The sequence below is a fragment of the Somniosus microcephalus genome, chromosome 27, assembly GCF_052327205.1.
Source record: "Somniosus microcephalus isolate GS21.2 chromosome 27, FLI_Smic_1.0, whole genome shotgun sequence".
NCBI classification, from domain to species: Eukaryota; Metazoa; Chordata; class Chondrichthyes; order Squaliformes; family Somniosidae; genus Somniosus; species Somniosus microcephalus.
The window spans coordinates 13,615,402-13,640,368 of NC_141013.1; the positions used below are offsets into that span (position 1 = coordinate 13,615,402).

The following is a 24,967-nucleotide window of genomic DNA, read 5'->3' on the forward strand; positions in this document are numbered from 1 at the left end:
CCACTCAAATTTTCAATGCTAAACCGCTGAATCTTGCATTATTTATTTTTAGAACAACACTATTAGATGCTATCGCAACTTGGCAGATTGCATCTTTGCTGCTTTAAGAAGGTTACAATAAAAGTTACATTATAGGATAGGTAATATGACTTCCTCTTGAAGTTCTGAGAACATTACAGCATTCAGGATGATATATAGTTAAATTCTCACATAGCATCAGTAAACCTTATACAGAAAAAAAATCTGTAATCTACTTTGTATGGCAGTCAAATCTTTCACCGCTTCATCATTACTTGGAATTCTCGTCTGTAAATGAATTGCATTCTCGTAAAGTGTAGTTTCTCCATTTGAGAAACATTTTTAACTTCTACAATTTGGAAATCCAACTTCACAGTTTTTTCCTTCTTCCCCAAAGACTCTACATCGGTTAGGTTGACAGATGCGATAATTACCTTATGATGTGCTATCTACCAGCTGGTAAATGGGGTCATGATGCAGATACATAAGAAATAGGAGCAGGTGTAGGCCAATCGGCTCCTCGAGCCTGCTCCGCCATTCAATAAGATCATGGCTGATCTGATCCTAACCGCCAATCCACTATCACAGAACCATCTCCTGAATCTAACAGAATTAGACACACGAAATAGGAGCAGGATCAGGCTACACGGCCCCTGGGCCCGCTCCGCTACCCACAGGGCCATGACCGATCCGAACCTAGACTCATGTCCAAATTCCTGCCCGCTCCCCGTAACCCTTAATTCCCTTTACTTCTAGGAAACTGTCTATTTCTGTTTTAAATTTATGTAATGATGTAGCTTCTACAGCTTTTTGGGGCAGCATATTCCATGGACCTACCACCCTCTGAGTGAAGTAGTTCCTCCTCATCTCAGTTTTGAAAGAGCAGCCCCTTATTCTAAGACTATGCCCCCTAGTTCTAGTTTCACCCATCATCGGGAACATCTTCCCTGCATCCACCCGATCCAACCCCTTCACAATCTTATATGTTTCAATAAGATCGCCTCTCATTCTTCTGAACTCCAATGAGTAGAGTCCAATCTACTCAACCTCTCCTCATATGTCCATCCCCTCATCCCCGGGATTAACCGAGTGAACCTTCTTTGTACTGACTCGAGAGCAAGTATGTCCTTTCTTAAGTATGGACACCAAAACTGTACGCAGTATTCCAGGTGCGGTCTCACCAATACCTTGTGCAACTGAAGCAATACCTCCCTATTTTTATATTCTATCCCCCTAGCAATGAAAGCCAACATTCCATTGGCCTTCTTAATCACTTGCTGCACCTGCATACTAACCTTTTGAGTTTCGTGCACCAGGACCCCCAGATCCCTTTGTACTTCAGTACTTTCCAGTTTCTTGCCATTAAGAGAATAACTTGCTCTACGATTTTTCCTGCCAAAGTGCATAACCTCACACTTTCCAGTATTGTATTCCATCTGCCAAATCTCTGCCCACTTACTTAGCCTGTCGATGTCCCCTTGCAGGTTTTTTATGTCCTCCTCACTCACTACTTTCCCTCCCATCTTAGTATCATCTGCAAACTTTGATATGTTACACTCGGTCCCCTCCTCCAAATCGTTAATATAGATTGTAAAGAGTTGGGGACCCAGCACTAACCCCTGCGGAACACCACTAGTTACTGATTGCCAGTCTGAGAATGAGCCATTTATCCCAACTCTCTGCCTTCTGTTAGATAACCAATCCTCTATCCATGCCAGAATATTACCCCCAATCCCATGATTTTTTATCTTAAGCAATAATCTTTTGTGTGGCACCTTGTCAAATGCCTTTTGGAAGTCTAAATACACTACGTCCACTGGTTCCCCTTTATCCACCCTATATGTTACTTCCTCAAAGAACTCCAGCAAATTTGTCAAACATGACTTCCCCTTCATAAAACCATGCTGACTTTGTCCTATTAAATTATGATTATCCAAATGTCCTGTTACTGTCTCCTTAATAATGGACTCCAAAATTTTACCTACCACAGATGTTAGGCTAACCGGTCTATAGTTTCCAGCCTTCTGTCTACTGCCCTTTTTAAATAAGGGTGTTACATTAGCAGTTTTCCAGTCTGCCGGGACCTTTGCCGAGTCCAGGGAGTTTTGGAAAATTATTACCAATGCATCCACAATCCCTACCGCCACTTCCCTCAAGACCCTAGGATGTAAGCCATCAGGTCCAGGTGATTTATCCGCCTTGAGGCCCATTATTTTACCGAGTACCACTTCCTTAGTGATTTTGATCGTGTTTAGCTCCTTCCCCCTCTTTAGATATAGAGGAAGGCACAGCTGGAGTTACCGCATGCAAGATGGGGACCTGGCAGGGGCCCTGCTGTGCTGGGGAGGAGGTGGGGGTGGGGGGTGAGGCGGGGTTCAGAAAGAGCATTTGTATTTGGAAAATTGTTGGTAGAACCTGTGTTGCTGCAATTCTACCATCAACATTGGCAGTTATTTAAATATAAATAACTGGTGTATAGAAAACAATGTGCATGAGTGGTTACCAATAATATAATCTTGATTTAAGATTCAGATTCTAAAACTCAAAAATTGGTTCCTTTGTTGACGGGGAGGTTACATATGAAGGATTTTGGGAGGGTAAATCGTGAAAGATTGTTTGTACTCTGACAAATGGTTAACAGTGGCGTACAGTCTGAGAATTATGACGAGAACAATGAAGGAGGAAGTTAGAAGAAATGTTTTCACACAAATGGCTATCGGAGCATGGAGTGCTTCACCACAGTGGCTATTAAGCAGAAACTCTACCAACATTTGAAAAGGAACTGGGTAAATATTTGAAAAGGAGAGATTGCGAAGGATGTGGGGAGATGGCAGGAAAGTGGGATTAGCATAGGTTGTCCCAGTTGAAGAGCTAGCACAGAAGCAGTGGGCCGCATGGACTTTTCTGTGCTGTAATCTTTGATTCTATTCCACTTGAACGAAACTCTTGCAATTTATAATGTCTAAAATTCCTGGGTGCGATTTTCTGGCAATTGGTTCCACGCACCCGTTCTTTTCTAAATGTTTCAGCAGGCTGCAAATTAGAATAGGTTGTGGAAAATGAGGGTTTTCGGTCCACTGTGTTTGTATGGAAATTACTCTAGACTTTGTTCGTCAAACCGGTTTGACTGTATATAGAGTATCCTGATATAGCACTTGTGTCAACAGTGATGTTTTATCCAAACATTATATGATGACCACAGTCTCAATCGTAATATGTAAATCCAAAGTTTAGGGTTCCAAACTTTACTTGACAAACTTTCTATCCTGAGAATGAGGTAACAGGTTATTGAGTACTCGTTTGTGAAGTATTCTGTGCTTGTGGCAGGAGCTGGCGAAAGCTAAATAGTCCCTATTTTTGGGGAAAAAATAAAAAGCACTTTTAGCTTTGCAATCACCAAATTGAGTCTGGTCTACCTGCTGACGTTCAAAAACTAGGATTAAAAAACATATCTGTCAAATACTGTTTTCAAAAATGTTGACGCGAAATAATCTTTCACTTCCTACTCTTTCCTTCCCCTCATTCGCATTTACTTAGTGAAGAGGACAGCTTTAGGAGGAAACTGGTGTTTGCATGGCATCGACTTTGCATTACATATTTTTAGTTCTCGGCATTCCATGTTATAACTGCTCCATCATGGATTAAGTTTGAGATTCAACCGGTTGCTATTGACTTCCTCTCTTTTAATATTTAATCTAATTTCCATTTGTCAATTTTAATAGCTCACCTGCAAAGCTGATCAAATAACATGGGTTTGTTCTCAGTAGCTCATACCACAGTGTAATATGTGAATCGTGTTAACTGTCTCCATAGTTGCTAACAAGCTGTGTCAAGGTTGAGGCAGGCTGCTGTAAATGATGACTACATCTATGGAAAAGGTTCGTGTAAAATACATGTTAATTATTTAAAACTTAATTAAAGAGCATTAGGTCTTTTAAAACTTGTAGTTGAACTTCTGTTGGTTGTGTGAAGTGTGTTTTTTAGCTTAGCTTAGTTGGTAACATTTGATCCTTGCTTGTACAGAAGATTGTGCGCTCAAGCCGCACTGCAGGACTAGGTTGAGCACACCGGTGTAGTTTAGTAGGTGTCAGCTATGACTCAGTGGTAGTACTGTACGCTCTCCTCTGAGCCAGAAGGTTGTGGGTTCAAGTCTCACTCCAAGGACTTGAGCACAACCTAAGCTGATACTCCAATGCAGTACTGAGGGAATGCTTCACTGTCAGCAGTGCCGTCTTTCGGATGAGACGTTAAATCGAGGCCTCGTCTGCCTTCTCTGGTTGATGTACAAGATCCCATGGCACTATTTTGAAGAAGAGCAGGGGAATTCTCCCTGCTGTCCTGACCAATATTTATCCCTCAACCAACATCACTAAAAAACAGATTATTTGGCCACTATCACATTGCTGTTTGTGGGAACTTGCTGTGCACAAATTGGCTGCCGCGTTTCCTACATTACAACAGTGACTACACTTCAAAAGTACTTAATTGGCTGTAAAGCGCTTTGTGATGTACTGAGGTCATGAAAGGTGCTATATAAATGCAAGTCTTTCTTTTACTGAGATAGTGCTGCAGTGTTGGGGGTATGCCTTCCTGCTGTGTGTTAAAATAGTCAACTTTGCATGTTTCACTTGTTCAGGTGGTCTGTAAAGATTTCGTACGAATATTGGAAGACGAGCAGAGCTCTTCCAATGTCCTCCTGAAATATTCCTCCTGCAGCTAACTCCATCAAAAGTAGATTAACTCATCATTCATCTCGCAGGTGTTTGTGGGATCTATGGCCTAGAAATTGGCCTGAGGCGCCCAAGCGGCGCAAAGTTCGCCTGGGCGGTGGAATTTGTGCCGCGATTGCCGCATTAGCGATCGCCGCAAATTCAGTTGAAGTGCCCCTAGAGGGAGACTGGGCGCGGCTCGAGGCGCTCCGCGTCCCTCTTAGGGTGCTGAAACTGAATATCGCAGCGCAACGTGCTGCAGCGCCACACGCTGCGGCACGGCACGCTGCGGTACTGCAGGCCTTCCTCTCACTGTTAAGAGAGAGGGGCCTGCAACAGCGCAATCCCCGCTCGCGAGTGCCGGCAAAAGAGCCCAGCACCAAGGAGAAGTGCCAGGCTCTCGGGAAACAGCCAGCAGTGCCGCGGGGGGGGGGGGGGGGGAGACCAGGAGGCCGGGGACGGAGGTGCTGGCAGGCGGCCGCCGAAAAAGCGGCCGCCCCGCACCGCCACCTTAACTTGCGCCTCTGCCGGCACAGTAAGGCCCGTGAACCAGGCACGGGTAGCGAACGGTGCAACTGCGGCGTTCGCTACCAAATATCGCGAATGGGGAGCTGCACACACCGATGACATCATCGGTGGCGGCGCAGCGCAAATGTCTAACGCCACCATTAGCGCCCCTGCTGAATATCGCGGGAGGCGCAGCCAGTGGCGCTACAGCCACTGACTGCCTCTTTAGGCGCTAAGAGGTGGCGCTACTCACCCAATTTCTCCCCCTTTGTGTGCAACATGGCTGCTACATTTATCTACATGACACCAGTCCTGTATGTTAACGGAATTTATTGGATGTGAAGCATTTTGAGACACATGATCAATGCAAGTTTTTCCCCCCCCTTTTATCCTTATTTTAGCGATATACAGTGCAATGAGCAGTGCTCAAGTGAACGTTGCTCTCATTCCTTTAAAGCTCTGAGGCTTTCCAACATGTAGATTGAGAGCACTGAGGGGTTGCTCACTTGTGAAGGAAGTTGATGAATGTTCAGATGAATGATCAGAATAAATAGTGAGGTTGGATAAGGTTGGTGAGGAGGAGGTAATTGTTATAGAAGAAGAAGAAAACAAGGGCCATGAGCTAATGGAAAAAGAGTCAGAGGATTAGCCATTAACTATCGATAGAGAAATGAGAGAGGAGACTCGCCTATTGCTATATAATCCCTGCAGTCCTTCATTGGTTCCTTGTCCCCAGTTCATCGACTTCAAAATTACATTGCATAGAATTTTTAGCATAGAAACCGGCCATTCGGCCCCACAGGTTTATGCCGGTGTTTATGCTCCACACGAGCCTCCTCCTACCTTCATCTCACCCTATCCTTTTATTCCTTTCTTCCTCATGAATTTATCTAGCTTCCCCTTAAATGCTTCTATGCTACTCGCCTCAACTACTCCTTGTGGTAGCAAGTTCCACATTCTGACCACACTGAGTAAAGAGGTTTCTCCTGAATTCCCTATTGGATTTATTAGTGACTATCTTGTATTGATGGCTGCCTTCAAATTTGTTCACAACCTACCACTCCCTAATGTTGTAACCTCTTCAGTCCTCTGGCCCTGCCAGCATGTTTCACTCCAAGATATGCCCCTCTTTCCCTCTGCTGTACAATGAATGGTAGTGTTTTCAGGCATCTTACCTCCACACTAGGGAACTCCCTCTCTCAACCCCTTTGCTTGCTACATTTCTCCACACTTTCAAAATCCTCCTCATAACCTGCCCTTTCAGTCAGCTCCCCTAATCCTCCTTCCACTTTAGTGTGACCTCAACTTTAAAGCACGTTGGGGCATTTTGCTACTATAAAGCTGCTATGTGAATGCACATTGTTGTTGGATAGGCATGAATATAGCTTGTTATATAATGGCTACTTATGTATTTAGAAATGCACAGTGCTGGACTCTGTCAAAAGGTTTTGATATCTGTACGGCAATAGCAGATGATTCACCAAACATTTCAAGAGCAAAGTTCCAAAGGCATGTATCATAGGCAACAGGAACACTAGTGGAGCAATCATGGCAAGAAGTATATTGCAAATTCTAGATTAGGCCAGAACTTTCAAGCTGATGGATCATTTGAGAGTTAACAGCAGCTTCTGTACCTTTAGAAAATATCAATGTAAAGTGAATAAGGAAGTAGTTACAAGAGTAAAGAATTGATTTGTACCTTATTTGAATCTAAAATTTAACCATAACTGTTTCAAGGGCTGTATGTGGTATCTGTTGTCTAAGATGTACATAAGTTTTATATGCAAGGATATCTTGTATTGACTTAATCATTTACAGGATCTTTTTAACCCCATGCTACTGATGCCTTTATATAGTTAGTGTATATTTGCAATTTTATACCTGTAATAAAAGTAGTTTTTGTTTATTATTAGGTTGGGAGTCAGAGAACTGAATCTTGTTACCTGAACTGAACCATTTCTCACCTGCAGTCTGATGACTGAATTTACCTTTTACCAGAGTGAATAACAAAATTGGTAAGTTCTGCCCCCTCAGCCTTAATTTTCTGACTTTTGCACTGTATTGTAGAAGGCGAATGTTAAAAGGTTGGGCATATTGGTTTTAAGATTAACCCCCCACCCCACCCCACCCCACCCCATGCTTGAAATTCCCCAACAAGTGGACAGGGCTCTCCCTAGAACTGTGTCTATGCCTTTTTTAACTTGAAAATTCCAGGTGCAAGACACCACCAAAACTGAAGAGTAGAACAGAAGAAAGGTAAATTATGAAATAGCGATTAGAAAATGCCAAACTTGGGTTTTAAAATCCTGAAGATAGGAAGGAAGAAAAACCAATATGTTGCACTTCAGTCTGCCATTTATGTAAGAGCGAAGTGGGTTACATTATCTTGTCAATCTGGATAGGCTACTTTTGGATCCGAAATTTGCTGTGTGAAGAATTGTGGTTGAGGAACCCCATAACTTCCTACAACTGCAGCTGATGTGTAGCCAGGTTTGCAAATCGTGTGCCAGTTTATTTTTTACCCTTTTTCTCAATTTGTGACTCATTTTGCGATATGCAACCTTGCGCATCAGACATGCTGGTTACATATAGAACAAGTGAACATTTGTATATAGCTGCTTCTGCCAGGATCAAAATATTCCTGTTTTTCTTGCCCCCCCCCCCCCCCCCCCAGTAATTAGAATGATGGTCCTTGACGGCCACTAATGTTGGTCGAAAGCATGTTTTCTCGGCTTCCCCCTTGCCCCTCCCCTTCCCAGGGAACTATTCTGCCTCAATTGGAATTAAGTAAAACTGATCTGAGTTGGGCAATCTTGAGCCTTGCGCCTAAAGCACTGAACCCCTTGTTTTAATTGTTATTTGTACTTGTCCTACTTTTTTTGTAAAAAATAGCTGTAGGTAACGATGGCAGACTCTGAGGGTGTAAGGATTACCCCTGAAATGCCAGCCATGTTTGATGGGATGAAGCTGGCTGCAGTCGCTGCAGTGTTGTACATCATTGTAAGATGCCTGAATCTTAAGAGCCCAACTGCTTCTCCAGAGCTGACTTTCCAGGATACCCCACTCACTCGATTCTTGCTGAAATCATGCCCACTGCTGACCAAAGAGTAAGTAAATGAATTGCTTTCCAGCTACTTGTAGGTAAAGCAGATAAGTGTATTGTCGGTGGGGGGGGGGGGGGGGCAGGGGTGGCGGCCGGAGACCCAATGCCTCTTAACTAGAAAGATTCAATAATGCATATCATAGAATTTCCATTGTAAAGAAATCACTGTTAATTTTTCAGCGTGATTGTCATGTATTCAGATCAAGCACTGACGACCAATGTTTGCACCATAACAGTTTTAAAACTAATTGTAACAATACTGCAGATGCTGGAAATCTGAAACACAAACAGAAAATGCTGTCGGTAGTCAGCAGGTCAGACAACCTCTGTAAAGAAGGGAACAATTTTCACATTTTTGTTCGGGATGGGCAATAAATGCTGGCCTTGCCAGCGACGCCCAAATCCCATAAGCGAATTAAAAAAAAATCAAAAATTCAGGTCTAACCCTTTGTCAGAACTGTTCTGTTGGCCTGCTGAATCTTTCCAGCACTTTTGCTCCAAAACGGATTATGTTTATTGTTAAGGTGCTGCAGAGAATGATTCGAAGAAGCCAGCCGCCTTGCTTCTGGGTTTAGCTGACTGTTGAGCCACTTTCATATTAGTCTTTTAATTCAGATTCCGGGAACCCAGCATTTGTAATCTGGTTCCTGACATTTGCAGTATGTGGTTAAATCTGTTTCCCATAGATAGGCAGCTGACTTGTAGCCTGGTTTTGCCTGCATTCTGAATGAGAATACCAATGTACTGTAAAAGGCCCTTTTAATCAGTTGGGTTGTGCTCTTGCACATTCTTTGATATACATCATCTGAATTAAAGGGTTTAGTCACTTCCAGGTTCTCCTCTTTATATAATGCTTGAGCACATCAGATGTTAAGTGGATTATCGAGGTTGTTTGGAAATTAAATTTGAATTGCACTCCGTGTATTTTTCTGTTTAAGAATTTCCAATGTATTTTTCATTTTTGCAACCGTTTTTATTTTTAGAATCCCTTGTAAAACTCTTAAGTCACAAACATTTGTACTTACTGATTCTGAAAGGCATGGTCCCACATGTTGAAATCCCTGCTACACACTTTTGTGCTGTAACGTCATTGTTTAGGTATTAGATGTGGTTCCTTTTGATCATCCAATTCCACTTTCTAAAATGCACAGTTTTAGAAAGCAAAGTTTACATGCACGAACCTGGAACTCTTGAGGGCTTTTAAGTCTGATCAGTTAGTACAAATATTGGTGCGCTTATTATTTAGTTTTATAAGGGTGTCTGAGGTGGCTTCTAGCATTCGTTGTTAAATCTGGTTTCTGTAGATTCTGTAGAACTTTTAGACACCTGTATAATTGAATGTACCCCAATCCGCGGCATTAAATGAATTTAACGGCACGAACGCTGTACTCCCATAACTCTGTGGATATAACTTGAATTTCCAGAAGACAGTTTAATGAAAGCTACTTTAATACTGACTTTTCTTTTCATTTGGATTCTGAGCCCCCCATTCAGAGCTATTTCTTGCCGTTCCCTCTATTAAATCCAGTTCCCTTACCCCGATGAGAGTCTTGTGGACCCAATTTTTCGTGGATTGTTGAATCTGCTTCTGCGGTAAGGGAGGCAGATTTAGCAGCATAAATACCGTTCTGCAGAATCAGAATTAGAGAGACTGCCATAAAAGCAACTAAGATGGTAGACATGGCACTTAAAAAAAGACACATGGATTAATGCAAAATTAGCCAGTTGATTTGAAAGTGGGGTTAATGCGGGCAGAAGGTGATAATTTTACAGGCGGTGGCAGGTGGGGAGGGGAGGGGCATAGTTACTTGTGTCTGGAGGAGTCTTTTCTGACTCACTACTTACACTATTAAAGGATATTGCCTCCCCTAATATAAAATGTGCTGCCTCTTTCATTTATCACCACCTTTTGATAGCAAAACCAATTTTGAAGCTGACTAAACATTTTGGATTTAATTCCATGTGCTTTTCCTTTAAATGTTTGAGACACAGAATATTTATTTCAGATAATTCGAGTAAATTCTATCCACTGATACCTCCCCTCCTCCTTCTCAAAGAATTCCAGTAGACTAGCGAAAACGATCTCTGGCTTCTGAAACCATGTTGACCTGTCCTTATGGTCTCTGTTCTATATAAACTCTGTTGAATATAAACAGAATGATTCCTTCCAAGTTCTTCAGTTCTATGAAAAGGAAAGCTGTAATTTGGCTGTAAATGTGATGCTGCTGCTGTAAGAAGACTGATGGAGTGAATTGTTTGCCTTTTTTGTTTTGAAAGATCAAGCCATATAGTCCCAGTACTGTCAACATTCACGCCAAAGAGACGTAGTCATAACGACACAGAAGGAGGCCATTCGGCCCATCGAGTCCATGCCGGCTCTCTGTAGAGCAATCCAGTCAGTCCCATTCCCCCGCTCTATCCCCGTAGCCCTGCAAGTTTATTTCCCTCAAGTGCCTATCCAGTCTCCCCTTGAAAACATCGAGTGTCTCCACTTTCACCACTTCAATCGGCAGCGAGTTCCAGGTCCTCACCACTCGCTGCATAAAAAAGTTTTTCCTCACATCCCCGCTGTATCTCTTGCCCAAAACCTTAAATCTGTGTCCCCGAGTCCTTGTACAGGAAACTTTCGATTAACCGGCCACTAAATAACCGGAAATGTCGATTAACCGGCAAAATTCAGGAGTCGGTTCAGATAACTTTTTTTACTTTTAGTTACTTTTTTTTACTCATTTCTGGCTGTGCAAGCGTCTAACTGAAGCTGTTGCTAAGCTACAGAGATACTTGCAAGCTGTGCTGATTGTTTTGAAGCTGTTGCAGGGTTTGTTGCTTTAAACGGAGCGCTGAGCTCCGTATCTTTTAACTATAGCGCTCGATTCTCCGGCATTGTTGATAGACCGGCACCAGCTCGGTCCCGTCCGTGCCGGATACCAGAAAGTTTCCTGTACCATCAACTAGCCTTTCCCTGTCTAGCCTAACCAAACCTGTCATAATCTTGTACACCTCTATCAAATCGCCCCTCAACCTCCTTTGCTCTAATGAAAACAAATCCAGCTTCTCCAACCTGTCCTTGTAGCTAAGATTCCTCATCCCCAGAACCATTCTGGTAAATCTCCTCTACACCCTCTCAAGTGCCTTCACATCCTTCCTAAAGTGTGGTGACCAGAACTGGCCTAACCAGCGCTTTATAAAGGTTCAGCATAACTTCTCTATTTTTGTACTCAATACCTCTATGAAGCCCAAGATCCCATATGTCCAACTACCACTCTTTTTTGAGATTGGACAGCTATACTTTAGGTTGGATTAACCTGGGTGATCATCGTAGGACTGGTTCAAACTTTTAACTGATGGGCCGGGGGAGCCTTCTTTTTGAATTTATATAAATAAAGCTTTTCATTAAAATAATTGAAAGAAAAAGTACTTTGATGATTAAAATAGAACACTTGAAAGACATAAAACATCTGGTTTAGATTTGGAGACAGAAATAAAACTCCAGCATATTTGATTAAAATCTTCCAACATTGTGCTTTCCTGGCTGAGTATAAGAGTGGCTATCTCTATAGTGGGTACCAGTATATGTTGATAAATAGATGTTTGGGAAGGCCAACAGTTTTTTTTTATTACAGTGCTGCCTTTTGGTCATGTATACAATAACTTTTTGTGTGAAATGTTTGGCAGATGATGTATCATTCCACAGAACAGTGATTTTTTAAATATTCCTCCCACCTTTTTCTGCCAACTTTCTCTTCTCTGTCCTTCTCAGTTACTCACTGCCTTAAGAGCTGAGCAATGGAAGGGCACCTCATGCATATGCCACGAGATTACATTGGCATATTTCTATGGTGTATATCCTTTCGGCCCAACCAGTCCATGCCGGTGTTTATGCTCCACTCCAGCCTCATCCTGTCTTTCCTCATCTAACTCTATCAGCATTACCCTCTATTCCCTTCTCCCTCATGCTTATCTAGCCTCCCCTTAAAGGCATCTATACTACTTGCTTCAACTACTCCCTGTGGTAGCGAGTTCCACATTCTCGCCATCAAAAGTTTCTTCTGAATTCCCTATTTGATTCCTTGGTGACTATCTTATTTTATTTGATTCCTTTTTTTAAAAAGGCTTTCTTGCGTTCAGCTAGCGCCACCACCACCTACTACGCATAAAGGAAATGCATCTTCCAGACAACACAAACCTATCACATCCGTAACCTATAAATACATAATCAGATTTTAACCAAAATGATGTGACCTCTCTATATTAAACATCAGTCTCCTTTTATAAAAAAAAAAAAAAATAGACAGTCAAAACAAGCCACATCTGTTCATCTCTAAGAAGCAGTCTATTGCCTCAATAATGTAAGTTCTGGATTTTTACTAGACTCAACAAGTGATTTCCTTTCTAAATCCTTCAGTTCCATTTGTATACTGGGTTGATTTGAACTATGAGCCTAAATGTTCAGTGCTTCCACAGTATAATTGGGTGAATTTTCACCATAATTGATTTCAGAAAGTCCTTTATCAGGTTCCTGATTCCTTTTTGTGTTAAGCAAACTGGAAATCTTAGTCCTGTCAATGCTACTGTAACTGACTCTGGGAGATGTACAAGTTTCTTGCGTTTGACCCTCCACTGGTAGGAGAGGAGAAATTGCTATCCACCTCCCCGCTCAATAATGATTCATCTTTACTCATTGCTGGTGCAAACCCATATGCTACATTTGTATATCAATACACCAGAAACTTTATAGTGTTCATTCACCATGACAGCATGCCAAATGGTTACATTGCTCGTAGTTCTATAATCAGTGCACATGAAAATGTGTGAAGAGATGGATGGTTCTGGAAGTAGTCGCCTTTTTGGAGAGAAAAAAGGAGGAACTTGGGTGTTTTTGTTGCAATAGTGTCGTGCACAAGCAGTGAGACACTCTTTCTGTAATGCTGTTAGATTAAAAACAACTGGAAAGCTATGTCATTGCAACAGTAAGTGTTAAAGAAAAAGACAACTTTAAAGAAAAATAGGTTTATGATCAAGAAAAGGCAGTTTGGCACAAGTCAATCAATCATATAACCTGTGTTTGAATTATAGCTCAGACTAACATAACATAGAAACATAGAAGATAGGAGCAGGAGTAGGCCATTCGGCCCTTCGAGCCTGCTCCGCCATTCAACGAGATCATGGCTGATCATCCAAACCCTAGCAGCCGGTCCCTACACCGACAGCCATCCCACCCAAGCCCTATCCCCGTAACCCCCACGTATTTAATCCCCCCTAACACTAAGGGTCAATTTTTATCATGGCCAATCAACCTAACCCGCACATCTTTGGACTGTGGGAGGAAACCGGAGCACCTGGAGAAAACCCACGCAAACACGGGGAGAATGTGCAAACTCCACACAGACACACAGACTATACTGCAAATATTTGGTTTACTTAGTTTTCACTTATTGTAAATATGCATCACTGATGTAAATATTACAGTGTCAGTGATTCCATGCTGTTATCAGAATTTCCTGTAAGCCAGCCACACTTTTATACCCTGTTCTCTCCACCCCACCTCTCAATTTTACTGTTAACTATGTGTTGCCATGCCAAGAGAAATAGCCAAACGCAAACTATTTCCGTAGTTTTCCGGTGAACAATGTTTTTTCTTTCAAAAATATTGATCCCATGCTTCTCTTCTGTTTATTGCTGTTTCTATTTTGCACTCTTTTCCTTTGTCTCGGGATTATAGAGAGAGACCGACTATTTTGCTCCCATTTCATGTCATTCTGCTGCTCACCAATTGAGTTACCTGATGCTGCCTTTGTTTTAACTTTCAAATCATGCAACCATGTTTAAGAACTTCAAATGGGATAATAACTTTGGTTATTGCTGAAGCTTTATTGCGTCAAATATTCAGACAGGTGGATAGAAAAATTAAAAAAATTCCTGTATGAAGTGGAGTAACTCCAGTGCATCACAAAGTACAGTATATTTTGGAAGCTCAAATTAAGCTAACTGGTTGTGAGCAATCATACTGCTCACTGATTGACGTAAAGACATTATGAAACCCCAGGGCTCGACTTCCTGTTTATAAGAGTTCAATGTTCTCACGGTGGTGACTCAGCATCCACTTCTAAGCTGCTGTAATTTCAGCTCTGCTCCAGTGCAGAGATCAGTGTTGGAAATGTTCCCCTTTGATGCAAGGTACCTTTAGTTCTTGCAGAAGATGCGGGACTCACATTTTTGAGGACTATTCGCATTTCAGTATCCTATCCAAATACATAATTCAGGATTTTTTAATATTAAGTGTACTGTATTTATAGACTTGTACTTAAAACAGAAATGCTGGAAATAAACAGCAGGTCAACTTGCCTTTCTCTGACCAGCTTCGCCAGCAATCTGTTTTTATTTCAGATTTGTAGCACTGGCAGTTTTACACTTTTATCTCCATCTATAATTTATCTTCTGCACTCTGCTTGTTTTCTGCAAGTTAAACAAGCAATCATTTAAAACTGTGCAGTTATAAATTGAAACCCTGAATACAGCTACATTTTAATCCATTTTATGTCTGACCGTTAAAATCTGAAATGTTGGTATAGAAGTAAGCCTTTCGGCCTATTGTGCCTGTGCTGATGCTAGTTCCCCCATTGGAGTTATCTGCTCCAATCCTATATCGCTGCTCTTTCCCTGTTAGTTAAATCATCGTAGTTAAAAAAAAAAAAAAAATCTTTCCAGGATCAAGCTTTTGTGGATATTGTACATTATTTATTTTTATGTAAGTGTGTCTTGCAGAGGCAGGGACAAAATGAGGCTCACGGAAACAGAATACGATTGAAGATCATTTTTCAGAGGTCTCCATTAAAGCAAGGATGGAAACTTGAGTAACTGACTAATGGTCACCTGAGACCAGGGCCCATGGCCCTTTGATGGATTAAAAACCTTGGGGGGGAAAAAAGCACCTGATGTACAGTGAATTATTTTGAAGTGCCGTTTCATGGCATGAAGGGCAAATGCTGGCAGCCATTTAGTGCACAGCAAGATCGCATAAACTGCAATGAGATGAACGACCTGTTGCTCTGATGGGGTTGCTTGAGGGAGTAATGTTGGCCAGGACACAGAGAACCCCCCTGTGATTCTTGCATAGTGCCATGGAATCTTTAACCGGGAACAGGCACGTCAGTTTAACATCTCATCTGAAGCACATTACTTCCAACAGTGCAGCACACTCAACACAGCACTGGCGTGCCAATCTGGTTTACATGCTCAAGTCCTGGAGTGGAACTTGAACTCGCAATCTTCTGAGTCTGAGATGGCGGTGCTACCACCTGAGCCAAGCTAATCCTGCACTTTCTCGAGCTATTTTTTCCACAACATATTTTGCAAATACCTGTTTCTTGTATTTTTTCAAAATATATTTATTGACAGATGAGCAGAGAACCATACAATATGAAATGTCAAACTGTATCAGTTTTAAACTGGCAAATTATTGCAAAATGGTTCAATTTAATGAAGTACCATGGTAAACCCCTCCCAAGGAAGGTTTTGGTATTGATGCTTTTGTTGTCGGAGGCAACCCTGTGAAGTAAATGGGATATGAGGCTCTCTGCTAGGCCTAGGTTCACTTGAGCTCCCCCTTACCCCTCCCTCCCTCCCTTTGTCAAAGCACCTGGCCTCCACTTGGCATACTGCTTCTCACAACAAACTGCTATCAGGAACTTGCTGTAGCAAATTGTGGGTGCAAATCCATGCTCTATCACTGGAAATGATTGCTCACTTGTTTGTGTTTTATTGTTTCACCAATGACAACTCTCATTTCTATAGCTCCTTTAACATAGAAAAACATCGCAAGGCACTTTATAGAAGTGTAATCAGACAAAAATTGGCTCTGAGTCGAAGAGGTATTAAGAGGGGTGACTAAAAGCTAGGTCAAAGAAGTGGATTTTAAGGACGGTCTTCTAGGTGGAGAGGTTTAGGGAGGGAATTCATGAGCAATGCTCCCTGTAGGCTGCACTATGTTCTGCGTGACCTGTTTCTTTCAATGCGCGGTCCCTTTAATTTTCTGCGCATTCACGGTATTTCCAGTGTAAAAGCTTGAGCAGCCTGCATAGAAACTTGCAGATTACTGTATGGCTGCATGTGCGTGCAACTTTGAGGGACCATTGTTCCAGAGCGTAGAGCCTAGACGGTTGAAGGCTTGCTCTCTAATTGTGGGGCAAAGGGAGTGGGGGATACACAAGAGGCAAGAGTGTTTCCGGAGGGTTGTAGAGCTAGCGAAAGTTACAGAGATAGAGAGGGATGAGGTCATGAAGGGATTTAACCATAAGGATGAGAATTAGCTGTGTAAGAACAAAGATGACTTTCTGCTGAAATTGAAACGATGAATTGAAAACTTTAAAAAATATGCTGGGGCTAGGATTGACATGTATTTAGCCTTGACTCTATTAAATAAACATGAACCATGTAGGTCTGGCAGGAGACACTTTGGCAGACAGGAATATATCGGATTGGATTCCACTTGCCTGTCTGGGTTCAGGAATTTAAATCCTGCACTCAGATGCTCCGAGACATTTGCTGAAGTGTATTTTTGTAATAGAAGAGAGAAAATTGGCCCTGTCCTTTGACTGTGTTTTACATTGCCTGTAACTTTGCATGGCGCAGAGGTTTCTGAAAGAATTTTGAGTTGGCTTAGTTTCTTCAATTAGAAGTAACCATTCTATTTCTGAGACACTTTGAGAGTGTCTTGAAATTTTTTTTATAAACTTGTAATTCAAAGGAATGAAAAGCTTCCTGCAGTAGTAGTCCAGTGATCTTTGATGTAACCAGTTAACCCCCTTGAGGATCGCAAAACCATCTCTGCATGTTGTTCAGATGATTTGAATATTTATTTTAACAAAAAATATTGGCAAGTAACCTTTGGCACTGATCCTTTACTAATACAAGAACAGTAATTCCTTTCTTATCCTCCTGTTATCTTGGTTTCTGGGTGGGGACACCGAGTTGATGACTTAGCACACCACCCTATGGAGTGTCAGATTGACTCATTTGGTAGCACTCTCGCCTTTGAGTTGGAACTTTGTGGATTCGAGCTCTATTACAGATTTGAGCACATAATCTCGGTTAATACTTCAGTACAGTACTAAGGAGGTGTTGCAATGCCAGAGGTGCCATCTTTCGGACGAGATGTTAACTCCAAGTCCCATTTACCTGTTTTAGATGGACGCAAGATCCCATGGCACTATTTGAAGAAGAACAGGGGAGTTCTCCCAGTGTCCTGGCCAACATTTGTCCCTCGGCCAACACCACCCAAACTGGTCATTTATCTCATTTGCTGTTTGTGGAACCTTGGCTGCCTCATTTGCCTATGTTTCAAAAAGTACTTTGTTGGCTTTGAAGCAATCAAAGGCACTATAGAAATGCAAGTCTTTCTTTTGAGAGGTCCTCTCATCGGTTTCTCTCTCACAGCCAGCTATCAATGGCATTGATGACATCTGTGGTTCAGTGAACATTATGTACACAGTTACTGTGTTTGTATTGCACCAGAGTTTATATAAATATTTGCTTTTAAAATGGTGGCTGAAAAAGCCTGTCTTGAAGTGTTTATATGATTGTTAAATACAATATACACAAAGATACTATATGGAATGACATGTAAGATTGTAACTTATTGCATTCTCCATTTAGTGCAACCAACTGCTCCATATTTTTAAAATGTAAAGAATTTTATTTTTCCTTCTGTCAATTTTCTCCCCTTCCTCTCCTCCTTATTTGCTGAAGGAGTTAACTCCTTGCTGGGCACAGATTTATGAGTGCATAGTATCCTCTGGTGTGAGTCTCATCTGCAAATGTTGACGGGTAACTCCAAAATAAAATGCACAACATTTAAAGAATAACTATAGTATACAAGTAAAAAGAAAGTTGCAAATTTGAAATAAAAACAGAAAATGTTGGCAATGTAGATCAGCTCCATTGGCACGTGAAAGAGAAATGGTTTAAGTATACATCATCAGAACTCTGAGCTTGAACGGTAACTTACCATCTTTCAGGTGCTGACTGACTTGCTGTGCCTTTCCAGCACTTGTCTTTACCCTGAGTGACACTCACACGTTCACTTATTTATTTTCTCAATCATCTTCCTTCATGTATTATGACCAATTTGACAAAGATGGTACATGACTAAGAATATTCATAGATTGGATTTATTTTCCTTTTGTGCAGGAGATTAGCTGTCAAATGAAGTGTCGCTGCTCCTCATATTCATATTTGAATACTCACTAAATGCCATTTATATTGACACTAATCGTTATTTTGGGTTTTGCCCCTCCTGACTCATGCCACGTTATGGTTCCATGGGTGCAGGAGAACTTCAGAACCTAACCCAAGGGCCCATTCTTCATGTGTATCATTCTATGAATCTATGTGTGAGTTACAGTGAGTGTGCTGGAGGCCATTTTTGATGTGTGGGGACAATCCCAGCCTAACCCAATCCTATCCCCTCCTAACATCCAGCTTCCAACAGGAGTCACTAGATAATAATTGAGCAAAAATCTGGTCTGATTTTTTTTTTACCACCTTCTTTTGCTTCTCCCTCCCCTATCCCAGCACAAGGTTACTGAGGCCAGACTTGTGCCCCATTTGCCATCCTGGCCGAGATCAGCTATCTCAACACAGGCCAGGAATGGAGCCTTGGATCTCTAGTTTAAATTGTTGAGCTACATTGGGCAGTCTGTTTACCCAGTAAGCCATCAACAACAACTTGTATTTATATAGCGCCTTTAACGTAGTAAAACGTCCCAAGGTGTTGCACAGGAGTATTTTAAGACAAAAATTGACACCGACCCACAAGGATAAATTAGGGCAGGTGACCAAAAGCTTGGTCAAAGAGGTAGGTTTTAAGGAGCGTCTTAAAGGAGGAAAGAGAGGTAGCGAGGCGGACAAGTTTAGGCAGGGAATTCCAGAGCTTAGGGCCTAGGAAACAGAAGGCACGGCCACCAAAGGTTGAGCGATTATAATCAGGGATGCGCAAGAGGGCAGAAAAAATAGAGGAGCGCAGATATCTCTGGGTGGAGGGTGGTGGGGTGCGGTGCTGAAGGAGATATGTGGTCGGAAGCTCATTTCAGGGTCAAATATGACACCAAGGTTGCGAACAGCGTGGTTCAGCCTCAGACAGATGACTTTGGTCTTCCCAATATTTAATTGGAGAAATGTTTTGCTCATCCAAAACTATATGTCGGACAAGCAGTCTGACAATTTAGACACTGTGGAGGGATCGAGAGAAGTAGTAGTGCGGTAGAGCTGGGTGTCGTCGGCGTACATCTGGAAACTGACGCGTTTTTGGATGATGTAGCCAAGGGGCAACATGTAGATGAGAAATAGGAGGGGACCAAGGATAGATCAACAAAGCTTTAATCTGAATATTTCATAAACGTGTCAACTTGCACGGCTGGTTAATCGATAATTTGGCATCCAACAACTTGAATGGTCCATTGTGATGCTTCGGAAAAACTGACTACAGACAGTAAAGAGAACAGTCAGTAACAGAATACTCTGTGGAATCATTGTTTCTGCGAATGTATTGTTGCCTGGTGATTGTAAATGACGTAATGGTTTCACTGGGGCAGTGTTGTGTACAAGGTTTATTTATATAGACAATAACTGAAGCTTGTGTGCGATGTATATGATCTTCGGGCTCGGGTGTAACCTGAACCAAGACTGCAGTATAGAATGTTTATGTCTGTTTAAATTTCTTTTGCAATGTCCTTGGGTTTAGTAACTGTGATTGTGACATGGCAGGAAAAATTTTCAAAATCCTGTTTTTAAAAAAAAATGTACTTATTTGTGTATTGTAGTCAGACATTCAGTTCAAACTCCAATCCACAATTTGAACACTTAATCCAAGCTAACATTCTAGTGCAGTACTGAGGGAGTAGTGCATTGTCAGAGGTGCTATCCTTCAGGCAAGGTGTTAAACTGAGGCCCCATCAACCTGTCCTTTTAGGTCAGGTGGAAGAAAAGGGAGCCTTGTGTGTCCTGGGCAACATTTTTTTCCTTAACCAACACCTCCAAAAACAGACACATTGATCATTCATATTTTTTTGTGGAACTTTGCTCTGTGCAAAATGGCTGCTACACTTGCCTAAATAACTGCAACGGCACTTCAGAGTAATTCATTGTACAGTGCATGAAACACTAGTTTTTCTGAGCGACACAATAAAGTGCTATGTAAATACCCATCTTTTTTAGAGCAGTTCAGGCGATTTAATCCACTTGAGCCTTGTTTTCAAGGTTTATTGATTTTTTTGAACCTGGAGCCATGTTTTGAGAACTGCATTTGCACAAAAGTGCGTTCATGATTGAGGGAAAAAATTTCGATTTGATAGTTGACCAGCCTATGTTGGTAACTTATAGGGAATTGAGCCTTGAGTAAAGACTCAAGTTAGAGGACAGATTCAGTGTTTGACCGTCACAGAGCCGTCAAACGATGACAATTCATCTGTCAAAAACTGACATCACCAGTAACCGGCTTTCCCTTAATTGGCCTGCTGAACCCGCTGGGCGGGCTTAACAAGGTCAATCAACGGAAAATAGCGTGGGTTGGCCAGACGTCGATGGAGGCGGGACTAAAACCCGACAAGCAGCAGTCCCGTCCCCATTGGTAAAGTCACCCCCTGAGTCTGCCAAAGAGAGGAACTTTTTTTTGTATTTGCATTGCTAACTACGCTGGTGGATTCTGGTCGTGTGATTGGCAAGAAAGCCGAGATAATGAGAGTTTCAGACTGCGCTTTCCCAGATTGATCCTGGCTGCAAAATACTTGGACATCTCGCAAGTGATGGCTCCAAAAAATGATTTTGTTTTCTTGAAAGAGATTGGCTTAATTAGCTCCTGCCTACTACACACCTCTCGAAGGGGTAGAGACTGAGCGAATAGAAACGACGGTGGGTCCTCGGAGCTTTAACACAATATTGCACATTAGATACATGGGCAATCATTATTTACAATTGAAAACCAACCATAGCCCTGAGTCTGGGTTGAATTAACCTAGGTGAATAATGTATAAACTGTCTTAATATACAAACGTTGTTAAACTTTTGTGTCAGTTGCATACACTGTTGTAAAGTTACATTTTCTTGTGGAATGTTATGCATTCACCACCTCCAAAATGCTACCACCAGCAATGGCTGACCTGTAACTCTGCTGTTGTGCAGTGCAAAATGCTCCAGAAATTACCCAAAATTACAAGGAGCAAATTTGAAACTATACTGCTGGGCGTATTTCCACAGATTCGGTGGACATACAGTAGTATGAAAATTTTGTGCGCTACCATTAGACTTTACTGAAATCAATCATTGCATCATGATCACCGGTAATTCTAATTTAATTTTAACACCAGTTTCCTCTCAAATATGACTGTATTCCTAAATCATAACGCTCACTCATTTTACAGTATTCATTTTTAAATTAATTTTTTAATATTGACGCCTGTGTTTGCCACAATTAAAAATAATGCAGGAGCTGGTTCTGGCTCGTATGCTCCTGAGAAACAAGATGTTCTCTTAAAGGTGTATATTCTTTTTATTCTAAGGCCATGCAGTATTTACAGGTTCACCATATTAAATCTTTGTTTGTGACACCCTGCAGAATCTCACTATATTCTTTTAGGTCTCTATTGGACGTAAAGGTTTAATAATGCTGTCATTTAATCCGAGTCTCTGATCCCCTGTAAAATCTGAAACCTTGATTTCTTGTTCACCCTCAACCCCATTTATGTTTAGGTTTTATGAAAGGAGGAGAGGGGTCACTGAGCTTTGTGATCCTTGAGTACTGTTCAACACAGTCCCACACGCCTGACTGAATTTTTAATATCCTTTCCCATTAACTTTATATGCTTATAATTGTGTATTTTGCAGTGCATAAAATGATTTCCTGTTTAACCTTCAAATCCGGTTATAATTAAAGGGCTTGTTCCAGCTTTTTTTTTAAAATTCCATAACATTTTGGACAAAATGACATTTTAATGCTGCCCTTGGTGACTTAACCCTCGACAGTCCTGGTTGTATAATTACTGTAGTAGTTTATCATCCAACTAATATATTTGTTCAAAGTTGTTTCTGTTGTGATCGGCCATGATTTTAATGGGCAGTTATAGTACTGCTTTTCTGTGAATGGAAATGGTTTTGGATACATATTGATACAAAGCATTTAATATAACTGAAAAGATAAATAGTGAATGGCACAAAATTGAACTAAAAACAGAAAATGTTGCAAATAATGCAGCAGAAGAGTCTCCACCCAAACATCACCCCATTTGTTCAGGTGCTGACTGACCTAAATATTTCCAGCATTTTCTGTTTTTATTTGATTATATCTCACAATCTGGTCAACAATCTTGACCGCAGACTGCACTATGGCAAGAGATGCGAGACTACTTCCAGGAGCTGGCCTTGTGTTTTACATTGGGTCCAAGATAATTGGGGTTCAAACTTTTAAGTTTGATTTTTTTTTTAATAATAGGCAGCCAGCAAATAATCAACTCTCTCCTAACATTAAAATTGAATCTGCATTCATAAGCAGTTGAATACACCTGTGCTGTCCATGAGTAAAGTATGACATGGGAGCCAGTAGTATAACTCTTAACAATTGCATGCCAATCCTACTTCATTTTATACTGAATGGAGCCTCATGTGGGCTCAGTGCAAGGAAATTAGAAGATATACCTAACTGTGGACAGCGCTGCAGTTGTGTTTTAACTTAACCTTAATTGCATTACTTCTGTCAACAGTGCATAATGCATCATCTAGTATTTAGTGAAGTAGAGGATAATGTCCTCCAAAGTAAGGCACAAATTTAAGACTCCAGAAGACAGAAGCTGTTATTAGATCTAAAATAGTCTGACGTACAGTGCTTGTGACCTGAATTTAAGCTGATTCAACAAATGGCGCTTGGTACTGTAACTTGATTCAGATGTTTCATGTACAGTAAAAACTAAATGTTACCTGATTTGTGTGTTGTATAATTTTTGTAATGGAGGTGCTGTTGAAATTGCCAAGTAACCAAGTAGTGGCCAGAAAATTATGTAAACGCTGATTCATGTGGGAGGCTGTCACTTCACCTGAAGAGTTGAGAATAGTTTTCATTTGTTCAGTCATTGGTTTGAAGAGTAAGTCCCATCCTGAGTGCTATTGACTTCATTGTTTTCTGGTCACAGTGGAAATATTTGCAATACTGTACATACATAAGGAAACCCATGTATAAAGCAACCTCTCCCCTTCCAGTCAAAAAATGGACTCGTGTATATATAAGACGCCATATCAGTCACTGGTTTCCCAAAGAAATCTGATTTTAATGTGTGTTGACTGTTTCATACGTTGCCACTGCTGCACGTAAATGGCACTTGGGAACCAGAGATAGTTTTGACTACAAGAATTGCTCTTCGGCTTAATTGTAGCTGATCAGATTTTGATAATGAATGGCATTCTCTGAAGAGTCGAGCAATTTTTTGACCTTCCATCCAGTGGATTCGTACTGCTTTGCAGTCTTGTTGGTTTGAAGTCCTGCAACCTCGCTGGTCAATCAGGATAACTAACGGAAGATTTTTATGGACCAACAGTAGTAGTGTTACACAGCATATAGATGACTGCAAAACTTTCCCAGTGAACTAGGCAATCAGTGTAACAAGAAGGAGAATTAAGATAAAAGATGAATTAAAAACTTACTGAGCGGCAACTGAATAAATGCAAATATTAAAAATAAGGACATGTATGCAATGTTTTTAGGATTATTTTGTAGGGTCTCTGCTGACTTCTCTATCGCAGCTACTGTGATGGGTGAGGGAGGGAAGGTTAAAGCTCCAGTGGGATGTCACTGGTTAAAAGTAGCATTAGTGCTGCCTACAGCATCCTTTCAGCTGCACAGATATGTGGCTTTGGTTTGGAGGGGCGGCAGGAAGGAATTGGAGAAGGGTCTTGTAATGGAAGAAAAGGGGGTGAAGAATTATGCACTCTCTTGAAGTGACTTACTGATTTATATTATTAATGTAACCAGTACTTTTGAAATCTGTTTCAATGAATAGATACATCCCACCCCTGATCTGGGGAAAGAGTGGACACATACAGACAGCATTGTATGGTAAAATGGGGCGTGTAAGCTCTCCTCATCCCTATGGTCTCCGCAAGTATCTCTCTATGCCTGATGGGGCGACTGCTACGTGGGATCTTTTTGAACCTTTGGCAGAGCATAACACTGGAGGTAAGTGAAACAACCAAGTGTGGCTGAATGGAAATTTGCTGAAGATTATTGTCATTAAGCTTTCATAGAATTGTCATTCTTCCGTATATGGGTGTGAAGGCGGGACGATACCAGGATCAGTTTCCAGTCTGTTTAGTTAATTGATCGCTGCAGCAGCAGCAAGGGCATTACATTGCCCTCTGCACAACTAGGTTTGGGGAAGGTATGGGGAAATTGGCATGCGTTCCTGCTCCTGTTCGCTATCCAGCGACCCTTGTGGAAAGTGCACATGTGGACGTTGGGCGAGGACAATATTCAGCTCGCTGTGCTGCATCCTACAGGCAAATAGAATGTGAATGCTAGGCTGATGCACAGTGCTTTATAAGGCATTGGTCAGGCCACATCTGCGTACAATCACCTAATCAAGGGAGGTAT

At 41.5% G+C, this 24,967-nt stretch overlaps 1 protein-coding gene across 3 annotated transcripts in view; it reads left to right on the forward strand.

The window, feature by feature from the left end:
- LOC147099986 (monoacylglycerol lipase ABHD2-like) overlaps positions 1 to 24,967 on the forward strand; it is a 126,703-nt gene that overhangs the window by 47,548 nt on the left and 54,188 nt on the right. For all 3 annotated transcript variants that reach the window (XM_085968545.1, XM_085968544.1, XM_085968546.1), the window contains exons 2-4: positions 7,148 to 7,249; positions 8,127 to 8,341; positions 24,378 to 24,553. In XM_085968545.1, the coding sequence (XP_085824671.1) occupies positions 8,139 to 8,341; positions 24,378 to 24,553 (379 nt within the window). In that variant the 5' untranslated portion in view covers positions 7,148 to 7,249; positions 8,127 to 8,138. The remainder of the gene's footprint in view (positions 1 to 7,147; positions 7,250 to 8,126; positions 8,342 to 24,377; positions 24,554 to 24,967) is intronic.